Source organism: Dermacentor andersoni, chromosome 9, assembly GCF_023375885.2.
Source record: "Dermacentor andersoni chromosome 9, qqDerAnde1_hic_scaffold, whole genome shotgun sequence".
Lineage (NCBI taxonomy): Eukaryota > Metazoa > Arthropoda > Arachnida > Ixodida > Ixodidae > Dermacentor > Dermacentor andersoni.
In genome coordinates, this window is record NC_092822.1 from 39279480 (window position 1) to 39300800 (window position 21321).

At 46.5% G+C, this 21321-nt stretch overlaps 1 protein-coding gene across 1 annotated transcript; it reads left to right on the top strand.

Moving 5' to 3' along the window:
- The first annotated feature begins 662 nt into the window (after positions 1 to 662).
- On the top strand, positions 663 to 2599 carry LOC140213299 (uncharacterized). Its single transcript, XM_072284493.1, has one exon. It carries the CDS (start codon positions 771 to 773, stop codon positions 1485 to 1487), a length of 717 nt encoding a protein of 238 aa, XP_072140594.1. The 5' UTR covers positions 663 to 770; the 3' UTR covers positions 1488 to 2599.
- The last annotated feature ends 18722 nt before the right edge of the window (positions 2600 to 21321 follow it).

The window sequence follows — 21321 nt, forward strand, 5'->3', positions numbered from 1 at the left end:
GTGCACTGGGAGAGACAGCGAGAGAACCAAGGAAAAGCGGGGACGTTAACTCCGCGTACGTCCGGTTTGTTACGGAATGATGTAAATAGGTAAAAGAGAAAGAGAAAGGAGAGAAGATAGAGAGAGAGAGAGCTCTGGTCAAGCGCACACTTGAGCGAACCCACGAAGTGTGTCGCAGAGACCTGTCAACTTCTTCGTTGCCTTCTAGGCTAGGGACGCGCAAGACTACTGAAAACGGTGTTCAGTCCAGTCTGCCTAATGCTGTGCGGATATAGGAGGCGCTCGACGTCGTAACGAGAACAAAAGCACCGGACGCGTTTAGTAATTTATTCGACCCCGCATTAGTCACAGGAGGCGTGTCAGACATTCCGATACGCAACGAGCATGAGTAATATCTGTTCGTCACATGCATCTCAACAGCGATAACGCAGTCGCCGCGGAGCCTATAGAGCTGCCTCTTAAGACTACAGCACATGTAAACTCTGACGCAAAAAACTGCCCCATTGTTCTACTAATCGCGGCAACTTCACGGTGTAGAGGTATTGTCGCAGTCAAGAGCGCAGTGAAAAGAGATACGACCTCGGCAGAGGTCGGAAAACTAGGCGCGAGACAGCGCATGCGAAAACCGGAGAGAGCGTGCGGTATGCAAAACGCCAAAGAGGGAGAGGGGGGCGGGAGGTGAGCGAGGGAAGTCGGAGCTATGCGATAACACGCCCTCGATCGTCGGGCACGTCGGCGCTCATTCTCGCCTGCCTCTGCGTACGCGAAGGATGTCAAGCCAGAGTTCCAACTCTGCCGATAGCGGCGACGAAGCGGATGGCCGCGCGGAGCGGTGCACGAGGAGGCACCGGACGATGTTCGTGCCGTGCGAGACGGCCGTGGTGTACGAGATACCGTTCACGTGCGGGAAGTGCTACATCGGACAGACCCAAAATTGCGTCAACGAACGACTGAGGCAGCACCAGAACGGCCTCCTCCGCGCTCTGAGCAATGCTGCTGGCAACGCCGGCGGCGGCGGCGGAGGCACGCTCGTCCAGCACTACTTGGACTGCGACGACTACTGCATCCCGCATTTCCACAGTTGCAAAGTGATCGCCGCGGACGCGGACAGGGAAGTGAGGGAAAGGATGGAAGCCATTGAGATACGACAGGCGGGCGCACGGTGCGTGAGTTACCCTTCGGTTGTCCCATCGGAGTACCCCGATATGAGCAAGACTCACTTGCGCGACGAGTCCGAATCCGACTCAGAGTCCGGCAGTGAATCCGAGTCCGACTCAGAGTCCGGCAGTGAATCCGAGTCCGACTCAGAGCCCGGCAGTGAATCCGAGTCCGACTCAGAGTCCGGCAGTGAATCCGAGTCCGACTCAGAGTCCGGCAGTGAATCCGAGTCCGACTCAGAGTCCGGCAGTGAATCCGAGTCCGACTCAGAGTCCGGCAGTGAATCCGAGTCCGACTCAGAGTCCGGCAGTGAATCCGAGTCCGACTGAGAGTCCGGCAGTGAATCCTAGTCCCGCTCCGAGCCAGTCCGCGAGCCCATCGCCGAGTCTGTCCGCGAACCGGTCGCCGAATACCGCTTCGAAGTGTCTCCGACACCAGACGTTTTAGATGAAAACCTTGTGGGGGCCTTCGCTGGTTCGTCTTCTATGCGTTTGAGTCGTGCTCAGCGTCTTATAGAAATTATTCGAATTTTGGGAATCCAGAAGTAACCACGTGACGGAATAAGCAGAAGGCAATGGTACGACTTCGGATGAACTGAGCATCGCCTGGGATAAAGTGATCTATTGCAAACGGCGCAAGGACAACGGGGTATGCTGCTCGCAAGAATTTGCTACATCCTTTCCCACTCCTTAAGTGTAAGGTAGCCAATCGGGCACGTCCTTGGTTAACCTCCCTACATTTCCCTCTTAGTATTTCTATCTGTCTCTCCTACAAGGCGGCGCGTCGACAAAGTCAATGCGCAGAGTTTGACAATCGGGCCTGGATGATATGGTAGGGAGAAAAGCCATCGAAGTCATGGTGTCTGCCCAGTGTTCTGTGCAGAAGTGGTTCAACAGTGATGCGGCGGAGCACACACTATTATATGTGGAATTTTTTAAACGCAGGGAATTCAACACACATCGGTAGATGTTGATACGCAACACAGAAAATGACATTAGTGGAACTTGCGAAAGTTGAAGAAGAAGATAATCTGAGAAACGCCGGATGGCGGCGGCCGAGCTGGAAGAGAACAAGGAAGTTTCGTCACGGCGACATGGTGCCTGCTTCATCTCTTTACTATGCAAGATGTTAAGGGCAACAGAATTGGACAAGCGGCTGTAGCAAGAAGAGTTGTTCACAGTGCTTCAAGTGCTACTGTGCTGTGCGGTGACAGTATGCGGCGACAGTGACCGACTGTGATTGTATGTCTGTGCTCCTTTCTTTCTTTATCTCTACTTTGTTATCCCTTTAACTCCCCCCCTTTTTCCCCAGCGTAGGGTAGCAAACCGGATCTTCCCCTCTGGTTAACCTCCCTGCCTTTCCCCTTTTCTCTGTCTCTCACTCTCTCTCTCTCTCTCTCTCTCTCTCTACCAGTGGCGTAGCCAGAAATTTCGTTCGGGGGGGGGGGCTCAAGTTGCAGCTCGGCCTCCTCCTTATGAGGCAGCATTAGCTCGAGTGCTCCTATCTAAATACATGTAAAAGGAAAATTCGTTTTTCTCGACAACCACACCACCAAATTAGACAAGGCTTGTTGCATTTAAAGGAAAAACTTAAAATCTAGTGTCTTTTGGTTTCGAATTTTCGAGTTAGGTTGGCAATTTTTTATTAAAATTGGCAAGAATTTAAAATTTTCGAAAAACGAAACTATCAAGTTTACAACTCTCTAACTCAACAACGAAAAAGGGCAATTCAATTCTGTGAATTGCCTCTCATAGTACATCTAAAGCGAACAAAATTGATATGTTACACATGAATATAAAAAATTTAATAATATGGCAATACAGCTTTTGCAGAACCCTTGTACCCAACGTAACAAGTTCACGTAAGATGCAAAATGACATATGGAATTTGTCCACTTTGAATGATCTCGTGGATGCCGTTTACAGAACCGCAATATCTGTTCTTGACGCAGAGCTGTGGATTTGTAAACTTCGCGCTTCTATTTTTTTCAAACGGTCGTATATTTGAAAATCTTTTTAACAAAATTCAGGACATAACTCAATATTCCGCTTCCAACAGTCGCTATAACTTGACTTTCTAGCTCAAATGCAACAAATTTGATTAAAATCTGCCCAGTGGTTACCTCAGAAAAACGTTTTTGCGTTTTTCATGTATTTGAATAGGCAGCGTCAGAGTTGGGCTCGAGCTAAAGCTTCCTCTAAAGAGGAAGCTTTAGCTCCCTGAAGTTCCTCTAAAAGGGGAATTCCTTTTTCTCGGCAACCACTGCATCAAATTCGGCGAAGTTTATTGCATTTAAAAGAAAAACTTCAGTTCTAGTGATGGCTGGTTTCAAATTTTTCATTTAAGTTGTCAATTCTTTATTGAAAATCGACCAAAATCGCACATTTTTCGCAAAGGAAACTACCAAGTTTAAAACTCTAACTCAACAATGAAGAATGATGTCACAATTCTGTGAATAGCACCTAATAGTACATCTAGAGCGGACAAAATTGATTTGTTACACTTGAATCTCAAAAAAGATAAGTAATATGAAAATGCGGCTTTTGCAGAACACTTGTACACAACGTAACCAATTCATGTAAGATACAAATTTACGCGCCAAGTTTATCCGCTTTGACTGTTATAATATATGCCGTTTACAGAGCCGCGATATCTGTTCTTGATGCAGAGCTGCTAGTTTGTAAACATCGTGCTTCTATTTTTTTCAAACTTTCGATTTTTTCAACATATCTTAAACAAGATTTAGCACTAAATCGAAATTCCGCTTCCAAGAGACACTAGAATTTAACTTTCTCAAATGCAACAAATTTAATTAAAAGCGATCCAGGGGTTATCTCTGAAAAGCGTTTCTGCGTTTTTAATTTATTTGAATAGGCCGCGTCGGAGTTGGGCCCGAGCTAAAGCTTCCTCTTAAACAATTTGTCAAGGGATCAAATAGATGAATAACTGCGCTGTCATTGCCAAAGATGCTGCTAACGAATTCTTGAACGCTACGCAATGTCAAAAAAGTAAAATATTTGTTTTTTCATAAAAGAGTATACTCGTATGTGCCAGAAATTGTGCCCTATATAACTTATATCAATGCTTTCATGTTTTTTGTCTATTTAATAAGTAAAGAAAATATCAAACGAACTTTAGAACTATATCAGTTAAAAACGAGCAAAGGAGCGCATGTAGCTGATATGAAATATGTAAAGGCCGTGAAATGAACAAGTTGAGGACAAATATGTTAATGAAACTGTCGTTCAAGAACCGCGTGTTTACATTCTTGTACATATGCAACGACTAGTGAAAAATATCAATGACGTTGTCATTTTTCCAATGTATTACGTAGGATTAGCTGTCACCGGTCGAGTACCGTGAGTAATTGCACCGAAATTATAGTCGCAACAGAGAGCACGTATAAAAAGCAGGAGTTTTGCAAAATAAACGAGGGCCAGTCCAATGAAAGTGAGCCAATGCGAATATATGACAAGCGGGGTACTTCATTTAAACGTAGTCTCCATGAGCATTTAGACAATTGTCCCATTGACTAACGAGTCGCGTGATTCCCGTCTCACAAAATGTCTTGGGTTGCTGCTTCAAAAAGACTGCAACCGACTCTTTCACGTCATCTTCTGACACGAATCTGGTTCCCTTTAGCTGTTTTTTCGGTAGGGCAATTATGTGGAAGTCGCAAGGTGACAGGTCTGAGTTGTATGGCGGATGCTGCAGCGTTTCCCACTTGAACTTTGCCAGTTTTGTATTAACCCTATCAGCGACGTGGGGATGGCCATTTTCGAGGAGCAAGATGACTTCCTTCGTCAATTTTCCACGTCGTTTGTTCTTGATTGCGACACGCAGCCGTTCCGGCGTTTCACAATGTCGGAAACAATTGATAGCCTCTCAAGATTTAGCAAATTCTATCAGTAATGGTCCCTGACGATCGAAAAGAAAGTCAACAACACCTTCCCGGTGGAAATGACGGCCTTTGCTTTCTTTGGGCACGGTGAATTCGAATGTTTCCACTGTAAGTTTTGCCATCGTGTTTCAGGCTCGTAGTAGTGGCACCATGATTCGTCCCCAATCACAATTGCAGACAAGAAGTCGTCACCCTCATTGCGTTACGCGATCAGATGTGTCAAGGCAGCGCCGAACTGCTCCGACTTCTGGTGGTGGTTCAAAATCTTGGGCATCCATTGCGCACACAAGAGCCGATAACCGAGATGTTCATTAATTATGTGACTTCCGGTACATGGGCCCTGGCGCGAAATCCAGCCTGAGTTAGCAATGTTTGCGGTGAAATGGCTTTTCGAGCATGAAAAAGACATTCTAGACAAAATCCAGAATGATTTTCAACGCCGGGGCTTGCTTTGGTCGGCGGTGCATAGACAGCACGAAAAAATTTTGGGGGGGGGGGCTGAAGCCCCATAAGCCTCCCCCCCCCCTGGCCACGCCCCTGCTCTCTACTATGCGAGAGGTCGTGCGACCGCTCTGGTCGAAAAGCGACGGTTCCAGGCCACTCGCACACGCTGCTCGAATTTCCAGGCTTGCGATGGCGGGTCGCAAACCGCTAAACCAATCAGCGAGGCCGTGGCAGCAGCGCGCGATACTCTGTGCATCGGGTTGTCGTCGCCGGCGGCAAACACGAAGCGCGTCGTTCCCGAGAGTTCTCGCTTAGAACGAGAAGGCGACCTGCTGGTCGTTGAGCTTGCCCTTGCAAGTGTGAACGTCGGTGTTGTCGAGCTGTTGCCTTGTCGTAGGCGATCGACGGTCGCCCCATGCCTTTTGCGACTCGAAATGTGAATGGGCCCTTAATTAACAAATTTATACCGGAATTTGAGCACACAGATAGTTTTATGTACAGAGATACGCAGCTTCACTTCTCCTGAGTGCTGATATGGCTATGAAACTGAGAACGTCGGCCACGTTGTTCTTGAGGGCCCAAACTACGTCGTAGTAAGAAGAACGTAAACGAAGAAATGCTAGGAAGTTTGGACAGCCGTGTCCATTGGAACGTTTACCTGGAACGTGGTCATCAAGCCATATGCAACAAAATACGAGCATGTTCTTAAAAGTATCTTTTAGTGGACGCAGAGGTACGAGGTTAGCAGTCCAGTATACAGTTGTGTTTAAAGGGACGCACGTATGCTCTGTACTGTACCGTGGACGAAACTTGAAATGAGCGGTGAGTTCTTGGACGTACCACCCATTTAGTATGTGGAGGACTCCGCTAACCAGGACAACGAGGTGTATCTATCATTGGGTTAGTGGCATGCATCGACCCCAAGAAAAGTCCCCATTGTGGTGCTGTTGTGTTTATTAGATTCATTGTCGATCATTTGATTTACTTACTGTAATATGTGAATTATTTATGTGTTTTGGCCGTATAGTATAGACAAATGGAGTTGCCGAGTTGTACCTCTATACTGTAGCCCCGGTATAGCACAACTGAAGTCGTGGTTCACTCACGTTATGTCTGGCAACGTAAATGACAAGCAGAAATGTGGCAGTCATGATGACTGGCATATTTCTGCCAGGCGCGATCACCCACTCGAGATTAATGAGTATAGATGTAGAACGGAGCTTTTTAAGATGTCTTTTTTTTCCTAAGACAGTCACAGAGTGGAACAGGTTGCTTGGTGATGTTGTATCGCTATCTTCAAGTGATGCCGCCAACGAGTAGGTGTTGTGTCCTACAATTTAAGTATTTTTTTATCCATGCAACAGCCGTTTTATTTATGTTGTACCACACCAATTTTTCTAGCAGCAAGCAGTGAGGCACTAAGTTCTTCCTGAAATCAAAGAAAACGCAATTTACACAACCCCCTTTATCAAGAGTGGATGCTAGGTCGTGCGTTAATTCTGTAAGCTGAGTAATTCAAGAAAAACCACTTCGAAATGCGTGTTGCTGAGGGATCACTAAGGAAAACAATTTTAACTTAGCCATGATGTTGCTAAAAAGTACAAGCTCAAAGATCTTTCAAAGTACACTATTCAAGAACACCGGTAGATAATTAAACACAGATTTACCAGGTACTGACTTCGGAATAGGAACAACATTGACAATTTTTCAGTCTGCAGGCAACATTCCACATGTCAAGCACTTAGCAAAGAGCACATAAAGGCATAAAGGGTGCGGCGGGGGCGTAGAGGTAGAGCATCCGCCTCGCGCGCAAGATGACCGGTGTTCGAATCCTGGTGCCGCACAATTTTCCTCCGGATTAAAAAAAAATCCGCGTGTTGATAAAATTGCATAAACAGGCCTGGAGTGCGGCCTGATCCCGGTGACCAGAACCGGTAACGCACTCCCTCACCAGAGCAGGATTGGCCACCCTGGTGCAGTACTTGGCCACAACCTCCTATATGAGTACAACAATCAAACCCCGGCCCTCAGTCCCCAGCAGCTGCTAGGCAACTCACCACGGCGGCGGTCAGACCTGCGACGTAGCAGAGGGTGCTAAGAATCCCTGGTTCTGGACAGGCCGCCATTAGAATCTGAACCTGGCAACGTCTAACGCAGAACGTTATCTAGTGAGGCGAGGCGAGTCTAGCAGTCCTATTGGAGGAATTAGAGGGCAGTAAACGGGATATAATAAGGCTCAGTGAACTTAGGAGGACGAAAGAGGCATATGCAGTGCCAAAAAGTGGGCACGTCCTGTGCTAGCGGGGCTTAGCGGAGAGACCATAACTAGGAGTCGGACTTCTGATTAATAGCTGGTAACATACAGATATTCTATAGAATTAACGAGAGGGTGGCAGGTCTTATTGTGAAACGTAATAAGAGGTACAAATTGATGATCGTACAGGTCTACGCCCCTAGATGCAGCCATGATGACCACGAAGTCGAAAGCTTCAATGAAGACCTGGAATTGGCGATGGGTAAAGAAAAAACAAAATACACTACACTGATGGGCGACTTCAATTCCATGGTAGGCAAGAAGCAGGCTGGAGACAAGTCAGTGGGGGAATATGGCATAGGCTCTACGAAAAGCAGGGGGGAGTTATTGGTAGAGTTTGCAGAACAGAATAATATGCGGATAATGAATAGCTTCTTCCGCAATCGGGATAGCCGAAAGTGGACGTGGAGGAGGCCGAATGCCGAGAATAGAAATGAAATCGAATTTATACTCTGCGCTAACCCTGGCATTATACTAGATGTGGACGTGCTCCGCAAGGTGCGCTGCAGTGACCACAGGATAGTAAGAACTCGAATTAGCCTAGACCTGAGGAGGGAACGGAAGAAACTGGTACATAAGAAGCCGATCAATGAGTTAGCGGTAAGAGGGAAAATAGAGCAATTCCAGATCAAGCTACAGAACAGGTATTCGGCTTTAACTCAGGAAGAGGACCTTAGTGTTGAAGCAATGAACGACAACCTTGTGGGCATCATTAAGGAGTGTGCAATAGAAGTCGGTGGTAACTTCGTTGGACAGGATACCAGTAAGCCATCCCAGGATACGAAAGATCTGATCAAGAAACGCCAATGTATGAAAGCCTCTAGCCCTACAGCAAGAATATAACTGGCAGAATTTTCCTAGTTAATCAACAAGCGTAAGACAGCTGACATAAGGAAGTATAATATGGATAGAATTGAACATGCTCTCAGAAACGGTGGAGGCCTAAAAGCAGTGAAGAAGAAACTAGGAATTGGCAAGAATCAGATGTATGCGTTAAGAGACAAAGCCGGCAATATCATTACTAATATGGATAAGATAGTTCAAGTGGCTGAGGAGTTCTATAGAGATTTATACAGTACGAGTGGCACCCACGATGAATGGAAGAGAGAATGGTCTAGAAGAATTCGAAATCCCACAGATAACGCCGGAAGGAGTAAAGAAAGCCTTGGGAGCTATGCAAAGGGGTAAGGCAGCTGAGGAAGATGAGGTAACAGCAGATTTGTTGAAGGATGGTGGGCATGTTGTTCTAGAAAAACTGGCCACTCTGTATCCTCAATGCCTGATGACTTCGAGCGTACCGGAATCTTGGAAGAACGCTAACATAATCCTAATCCATAAGATGGGGGACGCCAGAGGCTTGAAAAATTATAGACCGATCAGTGTACTGTCTATTGGCTACAAAGTATTTACTAAGGTAATCGCAAATTAAATCAGGAACACCTTAGACTTCTGTCAACCAAAGGACCAGGCTGAATTCCGTAAAGGCTATGCAAAAATAGACCATATTCACACTATCAATCAGGTGATACAGAAATGTGCGGAATATACCCAACGCTTATATGTTGCTTTCATTGATTACGAGAAAGCGCTTGTTTCAGTCGAAACCTCAGCAGTCATGTAGGAATTGCGGAATCAGGGTATAGGCGAGCCGTATGTAAAAATACTGAAAGATATCTATAGCGGCTCCAAAGCCACCGTAGTTCTCCATAAAAAAAGCAACAAATTCCCAATAAAAGAGGCGTCAGGCAGGGAGATACGATCTCTCCAATGCTATTCACAGCAAGTTTACAGGAGGTATTCAGAGACCTGGATTGGGAAGAATTGGGGATAAGAATTACTGGAGAATACCTTAGTAACTTGCGATTCGCTCATAGTATTGCCTTGCTTAGTAACTCAGGAGACCAACTGCAATGCATGCTCACTGACCTTGAGAGGCAAAGCAGAAGGGTGGGTCTAAAAATTATTCTGCAGGAAACTAAAGTAATGTTTAACAGTCTCGGAAGAAAACAGCAGTTTACGATAGGTAGCTAGGCACTGGAAGTGGTAATGGAATACATCTACTTAGGACAGGTAGTGACCGCGTATCCGGATTATGAAATTGAAATAATCAGAAGAATAAGATAGGGCTGGGGTGCGTTTGGCAGGCATTCTCAGAAAATGAACTGCAGGTTGCCTTTATCCCTCAAAAGAAAAGTGTATAACAGCTGTGTCATACCAGTGCTCACGTACGGGGCAGAAACATGGAGGCTTACGAAAAGGGTTCTACTTAAATTGAGGAGGACACAACGAGCCACGGAAAGAAGAATGATGGGTGTAGCGTTAAGGGATAAGAAAAGAGCAGATTGGGTGAGGGAAGAAACACGAGTTAATGACATCTTGGTTGAAATCAAGAAAAAGATATGGGCATGGGCAGGACATGTAATGAGGAGGGAAGATAACCAATAGTCATTAAGGGTTACGGACTGGATTCCAAGGGAAGGGAAGCGTAGCAGGGGGCGGCAGAAGGTTAGGTGGGCGGATGAGATTAAGGAGGTTCCAGGGACGGCATGGCCACAATTAGTACATGACCGGGGTTATTGGAGAAGTATGGGAGAGGCCTTTGTCCTGCAGTGGGCGTGACCAGGCTGATGATGATGATGATGTATTGTTGGACTGTATATTTTTATTGATCCGGTGTTCTACTGAGTGTTATATTTAGTGTCGCTATTCTCCCTTTTTGCGCAAATTTGTTTCATCTACCAAGTGACAAAGAGTAGCCGGTGCCACCACATAAAGGCGCCAACCTCTCCTAACATTGACTTCAATAAAAAAAAAAGGTTCCCGCTGCACGTGCTCCAGGCGGAAGCTCACATCCGCGAGCTCTTGCTCGACGAACCGCGCCCCATCCGCCGGACACACGTACGTAACCGGAGTCATCACCCCCGCCTTCGTCGACGTTGTCTTCCAAGGGCTGATTGACAGTCTGCTCGCCCAAGGCTCCTCCCGGGCAGCACAAATCGCACAGGGATGTGGCCGCAGGGAAGCAGCATCGCCCTGGCCGAAACCACCCTGCAAGCGATGCAGACGCGAACGCTCGGTGGCGGGTATACACCAACTCAACGGGTCGCGGGTCGAGGAAAGCGCAGCCAAATCCTCGCGGGACGTACAGTCAACCGCAAAAGTTTACGGGACGCAGGGTCTGCCAAGAAGCTGAATTCTAGCGAAGCGTGGCCACCACACAGCCTCGAATTATATGTTCAAGCACGTATAGAAGCCTTCGCCACGTACACAGTGATTCGTTAAATACGAAGTGTCATGCCTTAACAGTGTGGGAATTCACATTTGAAGGGAAAACCGTATCCCGTAAGGTTTTGCTCTTTACTGTACGTCATGGAGCCGCGGTTCGGGGCCAGGGCGCGCAGTTTCGGGACTTTGTCCGGAGCGGTGTTTTCATCCGGGTAACTTCGTGAGGCAATCGCCAATGGGACGCGCGCCACCGGTTCTAGATTCATCGGCGCCTCTCCGTTTGCAATGACGGCGTTTGTCAGGGTTGAGGCCGGGGTCTGCCATGGCGAAAGAAAGCGTTCGAACGACCGATCATGGGTGCTGCGATGAACGCACTCGCTACGCGAAAGTGACGGGCCTTAAAGCCGCTCGTAGTCATCTCGATGGCTCTTCGAGGATGTACCGGTTCGAATGGATCGTTGCGGAACGCAGCGACACGCTCGGAAAGTGCATATGCGGTAAACGACGTCGCGTAGGTGTTGCCGTTATGTTATATACACACTAAACATTTCAACACCCTTATGGGTCTTAAAGGGGTGTTTTCGTCATTTACACCCACGCCCACACCCTTTTAGCACCCTTTCCGGCAAAAAATTTTATCATAAGGGTGTATACCATACATAAGGCGTGACTTTGCTCGAAGAAGGGTGTTAAATCGACGACTGAAGGGTATTGAACGCATTGATGCATAAATGTGGGTAACGTGTACACGTCCGCGCATTGAGCAATGTGTGTATGCATTGCATTTTTAATGCGCAAGCATTTCATGTCTTTTTAGGCAGAAAAGCTGGCGTTATCCGCAACAACAATGCATACGAGACCGGCATGCTCATGCCAATCTTACCATATCCCTTGAAAGCATTCAGAAAGGATTCAGAACCGCGGCACCCATTTTATTCTCTCAAATTATTCACGTCATTCTACCGTCACATCTATGAAAAGAACACTAGATCTACCTGACCTTTGGTTACGTCGTAGGTATTTTTTTGTCTTTCTTTTGTGTTTGTATTTTTATGTATTTTTCATAGAATATGCTACTTTAACCCTTCTCTTAAAGAAAATATTTTCTTTAAGAGAAATGAGCATCGACCATCAACACACCGGACGTAAACCGTTCCACATAAACGAACAAAGATGCAAACTTGTTGTTCACTTCTGACCATGAATATATATATTCGTTAGAAAAAAGAAGATTGTTAGAGTGAAATATAAATTGTGCTGTAATCAAAGATAATTAATTTTCTGAAGCATGATCGAATAATAGAAAATCCGCTTCAACGCATAGAAAAACGCCACTATGTGCTTTGTCTTCCTTAACTTTCCTGTTCTTAAACCAGAATTGTGTGGTGTCAAACTTAGCGTAGCAGAAAATTCAGGCAGAACACATCCTTTGGGTATTTTTATCCTCGCTTATGCAATTAGAATTCAAGTGGTGGGGTGCATGTAATTTGGGGCTGTGAGATTCATTATTGGGAAGATGGCCTTAGATTATATTAATGACACGTGGTTATGAAATTCGTCTGCATTGTAAGAATGGAGAGAGGTGTAAGATTCGGGTGTTATAAATGTACAAGTGATGAGTACACACGTAATTGATGGTGATAGAAAAAAATATATTTATTTACGTGCTCGCAAGTTCAGGTATTAATTCTCCCACAGATGATGCGAAAGTAATTGTAGGTGTTCTCACCTCACATATATTTCGAAATACAATCCAAATCTTTTCCTTCGCCGGAAAAAAATGTGGTTATACGAGGTTGAACCGGTGATTCTGTTCTTTCTTTCATGAAGAAAACAAATCATCGTCAAAATAAAAACTGGAAATATAATATAGACCCTTGATATACCGGCCTCTGGTCTTGCTTCATCCTTGTCCGTACATGTGTAATGCTTTAAATGCGAGAAAAGTGGGTTACTTCTCGAGCATGCCAAGTTCGTTAGCTTCAACATGCCACAGGCTTCTTGCTCTGGCATGTTTCGGTGGCTCTGTTTTCCAGTCTGATCGGCCAGTTTACTACAACATAAAGCTGAGATGGCGTCCAGATACCCCGACTTGCGCAGTTGTCGCACGCGCACACACAATGCTGAACGTTGGACTATATAATTCGCAAGACCATAAAAAAAGCACACATTGGACTCAAGAGTCACAACGAGCGCTTCTAGAGTATTACACTCCCTTTACCTTACAAATATTATTTAATCAATGTCCCTCTAAGTTTCCTTTCCAGAGTATTAATAGGCAGCGCTCTATTTTCTTCCCACTGTTTCGTAAAAATTATCAGTATAGTCGTTGCTCGTTATGTTTTTCTAATTTGTTGTTTGTTATTTAAGCCATCTTAAGCCTTGCCGAAATGCACAATGTCATCTGCAAAGCGCAGGTGGGCGAAATCCTCATCGTTAATTCTTGTATGCGATTTCTCCCAACGTTTAGGGTCATGAATAACTCTTGCGAGCAAGCAGTGAGTAAAGTTTGAGAGATTGCGTCTTTGTCTGACACCCTTTCTCAAGTGGTATCAGTGTACTTTACTTGTGAAGGATAATGCGCGAAGTACAGTCCCTAGAGATAATAAGGGGAACAGAGGGGTTCGATTTTGTTAATCATCAACCACAGTTAGTTTCCCAGATGGTTGCCTTGGCTTCATTGTCTGTTGCCTTTATGTGGTCAACCCCTAAAAATATAACCTACGGTTGTTGTTTTTTCATCTACGCCCTCTCTATCCCCTTTGCCTACATAACGCCTCCTTGACCTTTAATATACATCTTTACTTAATCGAACACTTTTCATCAATAAAGGAAAGTTAAAAAGATTTCCCAGTTACGTCACTGACATCATGAATGCAGTCAAGTTTTGAATTCTGTCATTTAATTTATTAATTTACTGATTCCCGATGGAAATCGTTGTAAAAAAATTATGGAACCTTCTTACGAACAAGCGATAGAACTAGCTCAAGTTCAACGAATTTCATCGATATCGTCTCAGCGGTTGCCCAGTGCATAGGTCGGCATGCTCACTCGCGGGCACGCTGAGTCATGCCCTCTGCACGCTCGTTTCGCGAGCGTGAGGCCGTGAGTGACGTGAGTGACACCGCGTATGTTGAATGGCGTGAGTTCACGTGAGTGCGAACAAGAGTAAAACGTTGGTGAGTGAGCGCAAGGTGGGCACCTACCGGACCTAGCTGTCGGTTAACGTGAGTACGATCGAAGGTCAGTTTGGGGTGACCTTGAATGGACGTCAGGGTGAACCTGAGTGTCTGTCGACGAGTGCGAGTGGACGTGATCGTATACGCGAGTGAGGGCTGGTGAAGGCAGGCGAGAAGGGGTGTTAGTGGGGACTGGCGAGTGTGAATGGAAGCGGCTAGAAACGGGCGATAGAGCGTTGTTGAGCACGAGCAGTGCCAGGTTTTTTGGAGGGGGGGGGGGGCTTCTGAAAACGGCCTTCAGTCCAGCCTGCTTAATGCTGTGCGGATAGAGGCGGCGCTCGACGTGGTAACGAGAACAAAAGCACCGGACGCATTCAATAATTCCGTCGATACCGCATTAGTCAAAGGAGGCGTGTCAGACATTTCGATACGCAACGAGCATGAGTAATATCTGCTCGTCACATACACCTCAACAGAGATAACGCAGTTGGCGCGGAGCCTATAGAGCTGCCTCTTAAGACTGCAGCACACATACACTCTGACGCAAAAAAGTGCCCCATTGTTCTACTTATCGCGGCCATTTCACGGTATAGAGGTATTGTCGTAGTCAAGAGCACAGTGAAAAGAGATACGACCTCGGCAGAGGTCGGAAAACCAGGCGCGAGACAGCGCACGCGAAAACCGGAGAGAGTGTGCCATATGCAAAGCGCCAAAGAGGGAGAGGGAGGCGGCAGGCGAGCGAGGGAGGTCGGAGCTACGCGACAACACGCCCTCGATCGTCGGGGCGTCGGCGCTCATTCTCGTCCGCCTCTGCGTACGCGGAGGATGTCAAGCCAGAGTTCCAACACTGCCGATAACGGCGACGAAGCGGATGGCCGCGCGGAGCGGTGCACGAGAAGGCACAGGACGACGTTCCTGCAATGCGAGATGTCCGTGGTGTACGAGATACCGTTCACGTGCGGGAAGTGCTACATCGGACAGACCCAAAAGTGCGTCAACGAACGACTGCGGCAGCACCAGCGCGACCTCGTCCGCGCTCTGAGCAATTCTGCTGGCAACACCGGCGGTGGAGGCACGCTCGTCCAGCACTGCTTGTACTGCGGTTGCACCCCCGATTTCCACAGTTGCCAACTGATCGCCGCGGGCGCGGACAGGGAAGCGAGGGAAATGGTGGAAGCCATGGAGATACGACAGGCGGGCACACGGTGCGTGAGTTACCCTTCGGTTGTCCCATCGGAGTACCCGGATGTCAGCAAGACTCACTTGCGCGACGAGTCCAAGTCCGACTCAGAGTCCGGCAGTGAATCCGATTCTAGCTCCGAGCCAGTGCGCGAGCCCATCCCTGAGTCTGTCCGCAAGCCGGTCGCCGAATCCCGCTTCGAACTATCTCCGAGACCAGACGTTTTAGGTGAAAACCTTGTAGGTGACTTCGCTGGTTCGTCTGCGATGCGTTCGAGACGTGCTCAGCGTCTTATAGAAATTATTCGAATTTTGGAGATACTGAAGTAACTACGTAGCGGAATAAGCCGCGGAAGGCAACGGCACGAAGTAACCCAGCGAACTGAGCGTCGCATTGGATAGAGTGATCTATTGCAAATAGTGCATCGACAACGGGGTATGCTGCTCGCAAGAATGTGCTACATCCTTTCCCCTTTCCCACTCCTTTAGTGTAAGTTAGCCAATCAGGCACGTCCTTGGTTAACCTCCCTACCTTTCCCTCTCTGTATTTCTCTCTCTCTCTCCTGCAAGGCGGCGCGTCGATGAAGTGAATGCGCAGAGATGGACAATCGTGCTTAGAAGAAATGGCAGGGAGAAAAGCCAACGAAGTCGCAGTGTCTGCCCAGTGTTCTGTGCAGAAGTGGTTCGACAGTGATGCTTCGAAACATACACTATTACGTATTAAATTTATCCACGCAGGGAATTCAACACGTATCGGTAGATGCCGATAAGCAACGCCGATAATGGCAATGATGGAACTTTCCAAAGCTGAAGAATAAGATAATCTGAGAAACGCCGGATGGCGCCGGATGGCGGCGGCCAAGCTGGAAGAGAACAAGGAAGTTTCATCACGGCGACATCGTGCCTGCTTCATCTATTTATTATGCAAGATTTTAAAGGCAACAGAATTGGACAAGTGGCTGTAGCATGAACAGATGTTCACAGTGCTGTAAGTGCTACTGTGCGGTGCGGTGACAGTATGCGGCGACAGTGACCGACTGTGAGTGTATGTCTGTGCTCCTTTCTTTGTTTATCTCTACTTTGTTATCACTTTACCTCTCCCTCCCCCTCTTTCCCCAGCGTTGGGTAGCAAAGCGGATCTTTCCCTCTGGTTAACCTCCCTTCCATTCCTCTCTCTCTCTCTCTCTCTCTCTCTCTCTCTACAATGCAAGAGGTCGTGCGACCGCTCTGGTCGAAAAGCGACGGTCGCAGGCCACTCGCACACGCTGCTCGAATTTCCAGCCTTGTGATTGCGAGTCGCAAACCGCTAAACCAATCAGCGAGGCCCCGGCAACAGCGCACGATACTCTGTGCATCGGGTTATCGTCGCCGGCGGCAAACACGAAACGCGTCGTTCCCGAGAGTTCTCGTTTAGAACGAGAAGGTGACCCGCGGGTCGCTGAAGTCGCCCTTGCAAGTGTGAACGTCGGTGTCGTCGAGCTGTTGCCTTGTCGTAGGCGACTGACGGTCGTCCCATGCCCTTCGCGACTCGCAAGTGTGAACGGGCCCTTAATTAACAAATTTCGACCGGAATTTGAATACGCAGATAGTTTCATGTACAGGGTACGCAGCTTCACTTACCCTGAGTACTGATTTGGCTATGAAACTGAGAACGTCGGCCACGGTGTTCTTGAGTGCCCAAACTACGTCGTAGTAAGAAGAACGTAAACGAAGAAATGCTAGGAAGTTTGGACAGCCGTGTCCATTGGAACGTTTACCTGGAACGTGGTCATCAAGCCATATGCAACAAAATACGAGCATGTTCTTAAAAGTATCTTTTAGTGGACGCAGGAGTACAGGTCAGCGCTTGTGATTAGCAGTCCAGTATACGGTTATGTTTAATGTGACTCACGCATGCTCTGTACTGTACTGTGGACGGAACTTGAAGTGAACGGTGATTGATCGGGCCTACCTCATATAGAGAAGGTGGTACTCCCCATTGCGGTGCCATTGTGTTTATTAGATTCATTGTCATTTGTCTTTGATTTATTTATTGTATAATTATGAATTATTTATCTATTTTTGCCGTATAATATAGACAAATGGAGTAGCCGAGTGGTACCTCTATTGATTACGAGAAAGCGTTTGATTGAGTCTAAACCTCAGCAGTCATGCAGGCATTACGGAATCAGGGTGTAGACGAGCCCTATGTAAAAATACTGAAATATATCTATAGCGGCTCCACAGCCACCGTAGTCCTCCATAAAGAAAGCAACAAAATCCCCATAAAGAAGGGCGTCAGGCAAGGAGATACGATCTCTCTAATGCTATTCACAGCGTGTTTACAGTAGGTATTCAGAGACCTGGATTGGGAAAAATTGTAGACAAGAGTTAACGGAGCATACCTTAGTAACTTGCGATTCGCTGATGATATTGCCTTGCTTAGTAACTCAGGGGACCAATTGCAACGCATGCTCACTGACCTGGAGAGGCAAAGCAGAAGGGAGGGTCTAAAAGTTAATCTGCAGAAAACTGCAGTAATGTTTAACAGCCTCGGAAGAGGACAGCAGTTTACGATAGGTAGCGAGGCACTGGAAGTGGTAATGGAATACATTTACTTAGGGCAGGTAGTGACTGCGGATCCGGATCATGAGACTGAAATAATCAGAAGAATAAGAATGGGCTGAGGCGCGTTTGGCAGGCATTCTCAGATCATGAACAGCAGGGTACCATTCTCCCTCAAGAGAAAAGTGTAAAATATCTGTGTCTTATCAGTACTCAACCGGGCAGAAACCTGGAGGCTTACGAAAAGGGTTCTACTTAAATTGAGGACGACGCAACGAGCTATGGAAAAAAGAATGATGGGTGTAACGTTAAGGGATAAGAAAAGAGGAGATTGGGTGAGGGAACAAACGCGAGGTAATGACATCTTAGTTGAAATCAAGAAAAAGAAATGGGCATTGGCAGGAAATGAGGAAGGACGATAACCGATGGTCATTAAAGGTTACGGACTGGATTCCAAGAGAAGGGAAGCGTAGCAGGGGGCGGCAGAAAGTTAGGTGGGCGGATGAGGTTAAGAAGTTTGCAGGGACAACATGGCGACAATTAGCACATGACAGGGGTAGTTGGAGACGTATGGGAAAGGCCTTTGCCCTGCAGTGGGTGTAGCCTGGCTGATTATTATTATTATTATTACTATTATTACTATATTATTATTATTATCATTATTATTATTATTATTATTATTATTATTATTATTATTATTATTATTATTATTATTATTATTATTATCTCCATACTGTAGCCCCGGTATAACACAATTGAAGTCGTGGTTCACTCACGTTATGTCTGGCAACGTAAATGACAAGCAGGAGAACAACAAAGACGTATTTTTCGATGATCACAATTACTAAGCACTTTTACTTGGCTCGGAGGATCTACACCCTCCCACACTGCAAACTCAATAGACCTCAGGCTTTGACACTAAGGCTTCTACAGACGGGGGCTTACCCAAACCCCCTACTTCTTCACAAGGTGTACCCCGAAATTCAGACAACAAATGTATGCGCACTATGCAATGATTTAGCGAATTTACCTCACATGCTCTGGCGATGTCCCGCGTTACACAGCGATGAAAACAACACTTCTTCACGTTGAAATGCGGTCCTACACAGCCCCAACCTCGAAGATCAGTTATGGGCTGTCCAACGGGCCCGCGACGCGGCGGAGAGACTCGGCCCGCTGCGCGCTAGTGCGCGCCCTAAAGGACCCTAATAATGTTTTTCATCCATCCATCCACAATAAACGATGCAGAAATTGGTTCCCAATCCACATCGGCACTTCTCACTCGCCAAACTTCTGGGCAAGCAGTTCCCACGTGAACGGTGCGTCGCACATCAGGGAGCGCTCTTGAATGGCTTTTGTGAAAACAATCGCATAAGTGATGAACACTGACGGCGCAGCAGCTTGTTGCATTTAGGGCGTCTCATTCGTGTCGTCCACGTGTGACATACTTTTTTTCCCAGTCCAAATATACGTCAATCATATTCTTCGGGGAAGAGAGATTCCTCGATCCTTTCGCCGGCGGTGCAGTTCTTGGCTTGGATACCGCGGCGATTAGTTCTCCTGTTTCGGGCATAGTGGGACGATGACCCAACCGGGATTAGCGACAGGTTGGAGTTCTGAGGATGGAGATGTTTCACGAGGGTCCCGAGCTGCAGATGCCAACCGGCTCACAAAAAAAAAAGTAAGTCACACGAGAAAGGCTTGATGTTGTGTTAACGTGCGAAGAAGAATAGCGAGTGAAAAAAAAAGTGGATTTGAATACTCCCAATCAATGATTGAAAAGAAAAGTTAAACCAAAAAAACGCTCACACTTATCTATGCAATGTCAGTTGGAATCGATCAGGAAATTCTGTATGATGCCACAACCACTGTGTCTGTGTGGAAGAGTAAATGCTTCCACGAAAAGAACATATTTGGTTGGTTCCTAGTATGACAGCATTCGTTCATTCATCTTTATTAAGGCGATCAGTGTTCAGTAGTTACCAAGGGGACTGGCGTAAAGGCTCAGAAAGCCTGACGTATAGTACCTGTCCCCTCGCCCCATTTGCCGCTTATACACACCTCGACATTGTCCTAACCAAGACAACATTTACAGAGAGGTCGGGAAAAAAATACATCACGAGGGGATAACAGAAGTAAATCCATGAGTTTTAAAAATATGTACAAATGGTTTGCATATGAAAACATTATAGAAATAAAAACACCCCACATAACATGTAGACTGAAAATAAAACAAAAAATTTGGATACAAACACAACATAAATGTGATAGACAAAGCAGTATAAATGGTGTGAACTTAGCTTTGGTTGTTAATAAATACGCTTGCGTTTTCTTTTTAAAAACAAGAATCCAAGCACTTTCATCAATTAACGGAATTACGGAACGGTGTTGGTTTAAGAAGTGTGGTATATGGTACGCGAATTTCGGTGTGCCGTAGTTAAGAAAAATCCTGTCTTCTTTGTAAATGTTGTGTCACAAGCTGTGACTGTATAGGAAACAAAAGTTAGAGAGGAATATTGGAAACAAAAGTAGTATATACAAAATAAAGAAGCACTGTTATCGCAAAATGAAATTTATTAGCGCTATAGGCAGAAACGTCAACTCCAAAACTATGTAATTAAGAATGTCGAGAAATAAAACATGGACGTGCTGTTTAGCGATTCATGCGATTATTGGACAACGCATTATGGCGTGCTTGTATAGATATATAGGTTATTGGGGTCTCAACAAATGTGCTCAATATTTTGACACCACAGCACTGGCATCACTGCGGATGCACTTTCAAAGGAGAAGGAATACATTTATTTGTGACATTCATGTACGACTAGAATTACTTTTCTGCGTACGTCGTGTACATATGCCTACTCTTTCAACTCTCTGCCAAATAACGACGCTGCCCGATTCTTTATGCCTGCCTCCACAGAACTGCCAAGGCAACACTCATGCGTGTGTGTCCATCTAACTCTTGAGACCATGGAGAATCGTGACGGTAGGATATATGGCCCGACGATTCTTTGCGTCCCAGACGAGGTACGCCAACCTAGGTCTCTGACGCAGCGACAGAGACCTTCGGGTTGCGGCGTCCGAGTATCCTAATATCCGAGTATTCTAATAACGCGAACATGGCTCGTGGCCGGTGTTCCGTAGCTTTCTGCTTCATACCTGCGCAGAGGAGATAAACTTACAGGCAAAAAAATTTGAGGATGCTTAAGCTTCGCCTTCAAGAGTGGAACGCGATAGCGTTATCGCATCCCGTTCGCACCGCCTACTCAAACGCGCTACGCCAGCCAAACGTCGCGATCGGCAGAGATAGCCGGGCCCCGACGCGCCATGAAGGCGGACGCGGTCATGGGGCGAGTGGCGCGCCACGTGTCGGG

Bases quoted from the DNA above. Each gene is read 5' to 3' on its own strand.
- LOC140213299 (XM_072284493.1), top strand. From the start codon at position 771: ATGTCAAGCCAGAGTTCCAACTCTGCCGATAGCGGCGACGAAGCGGAT.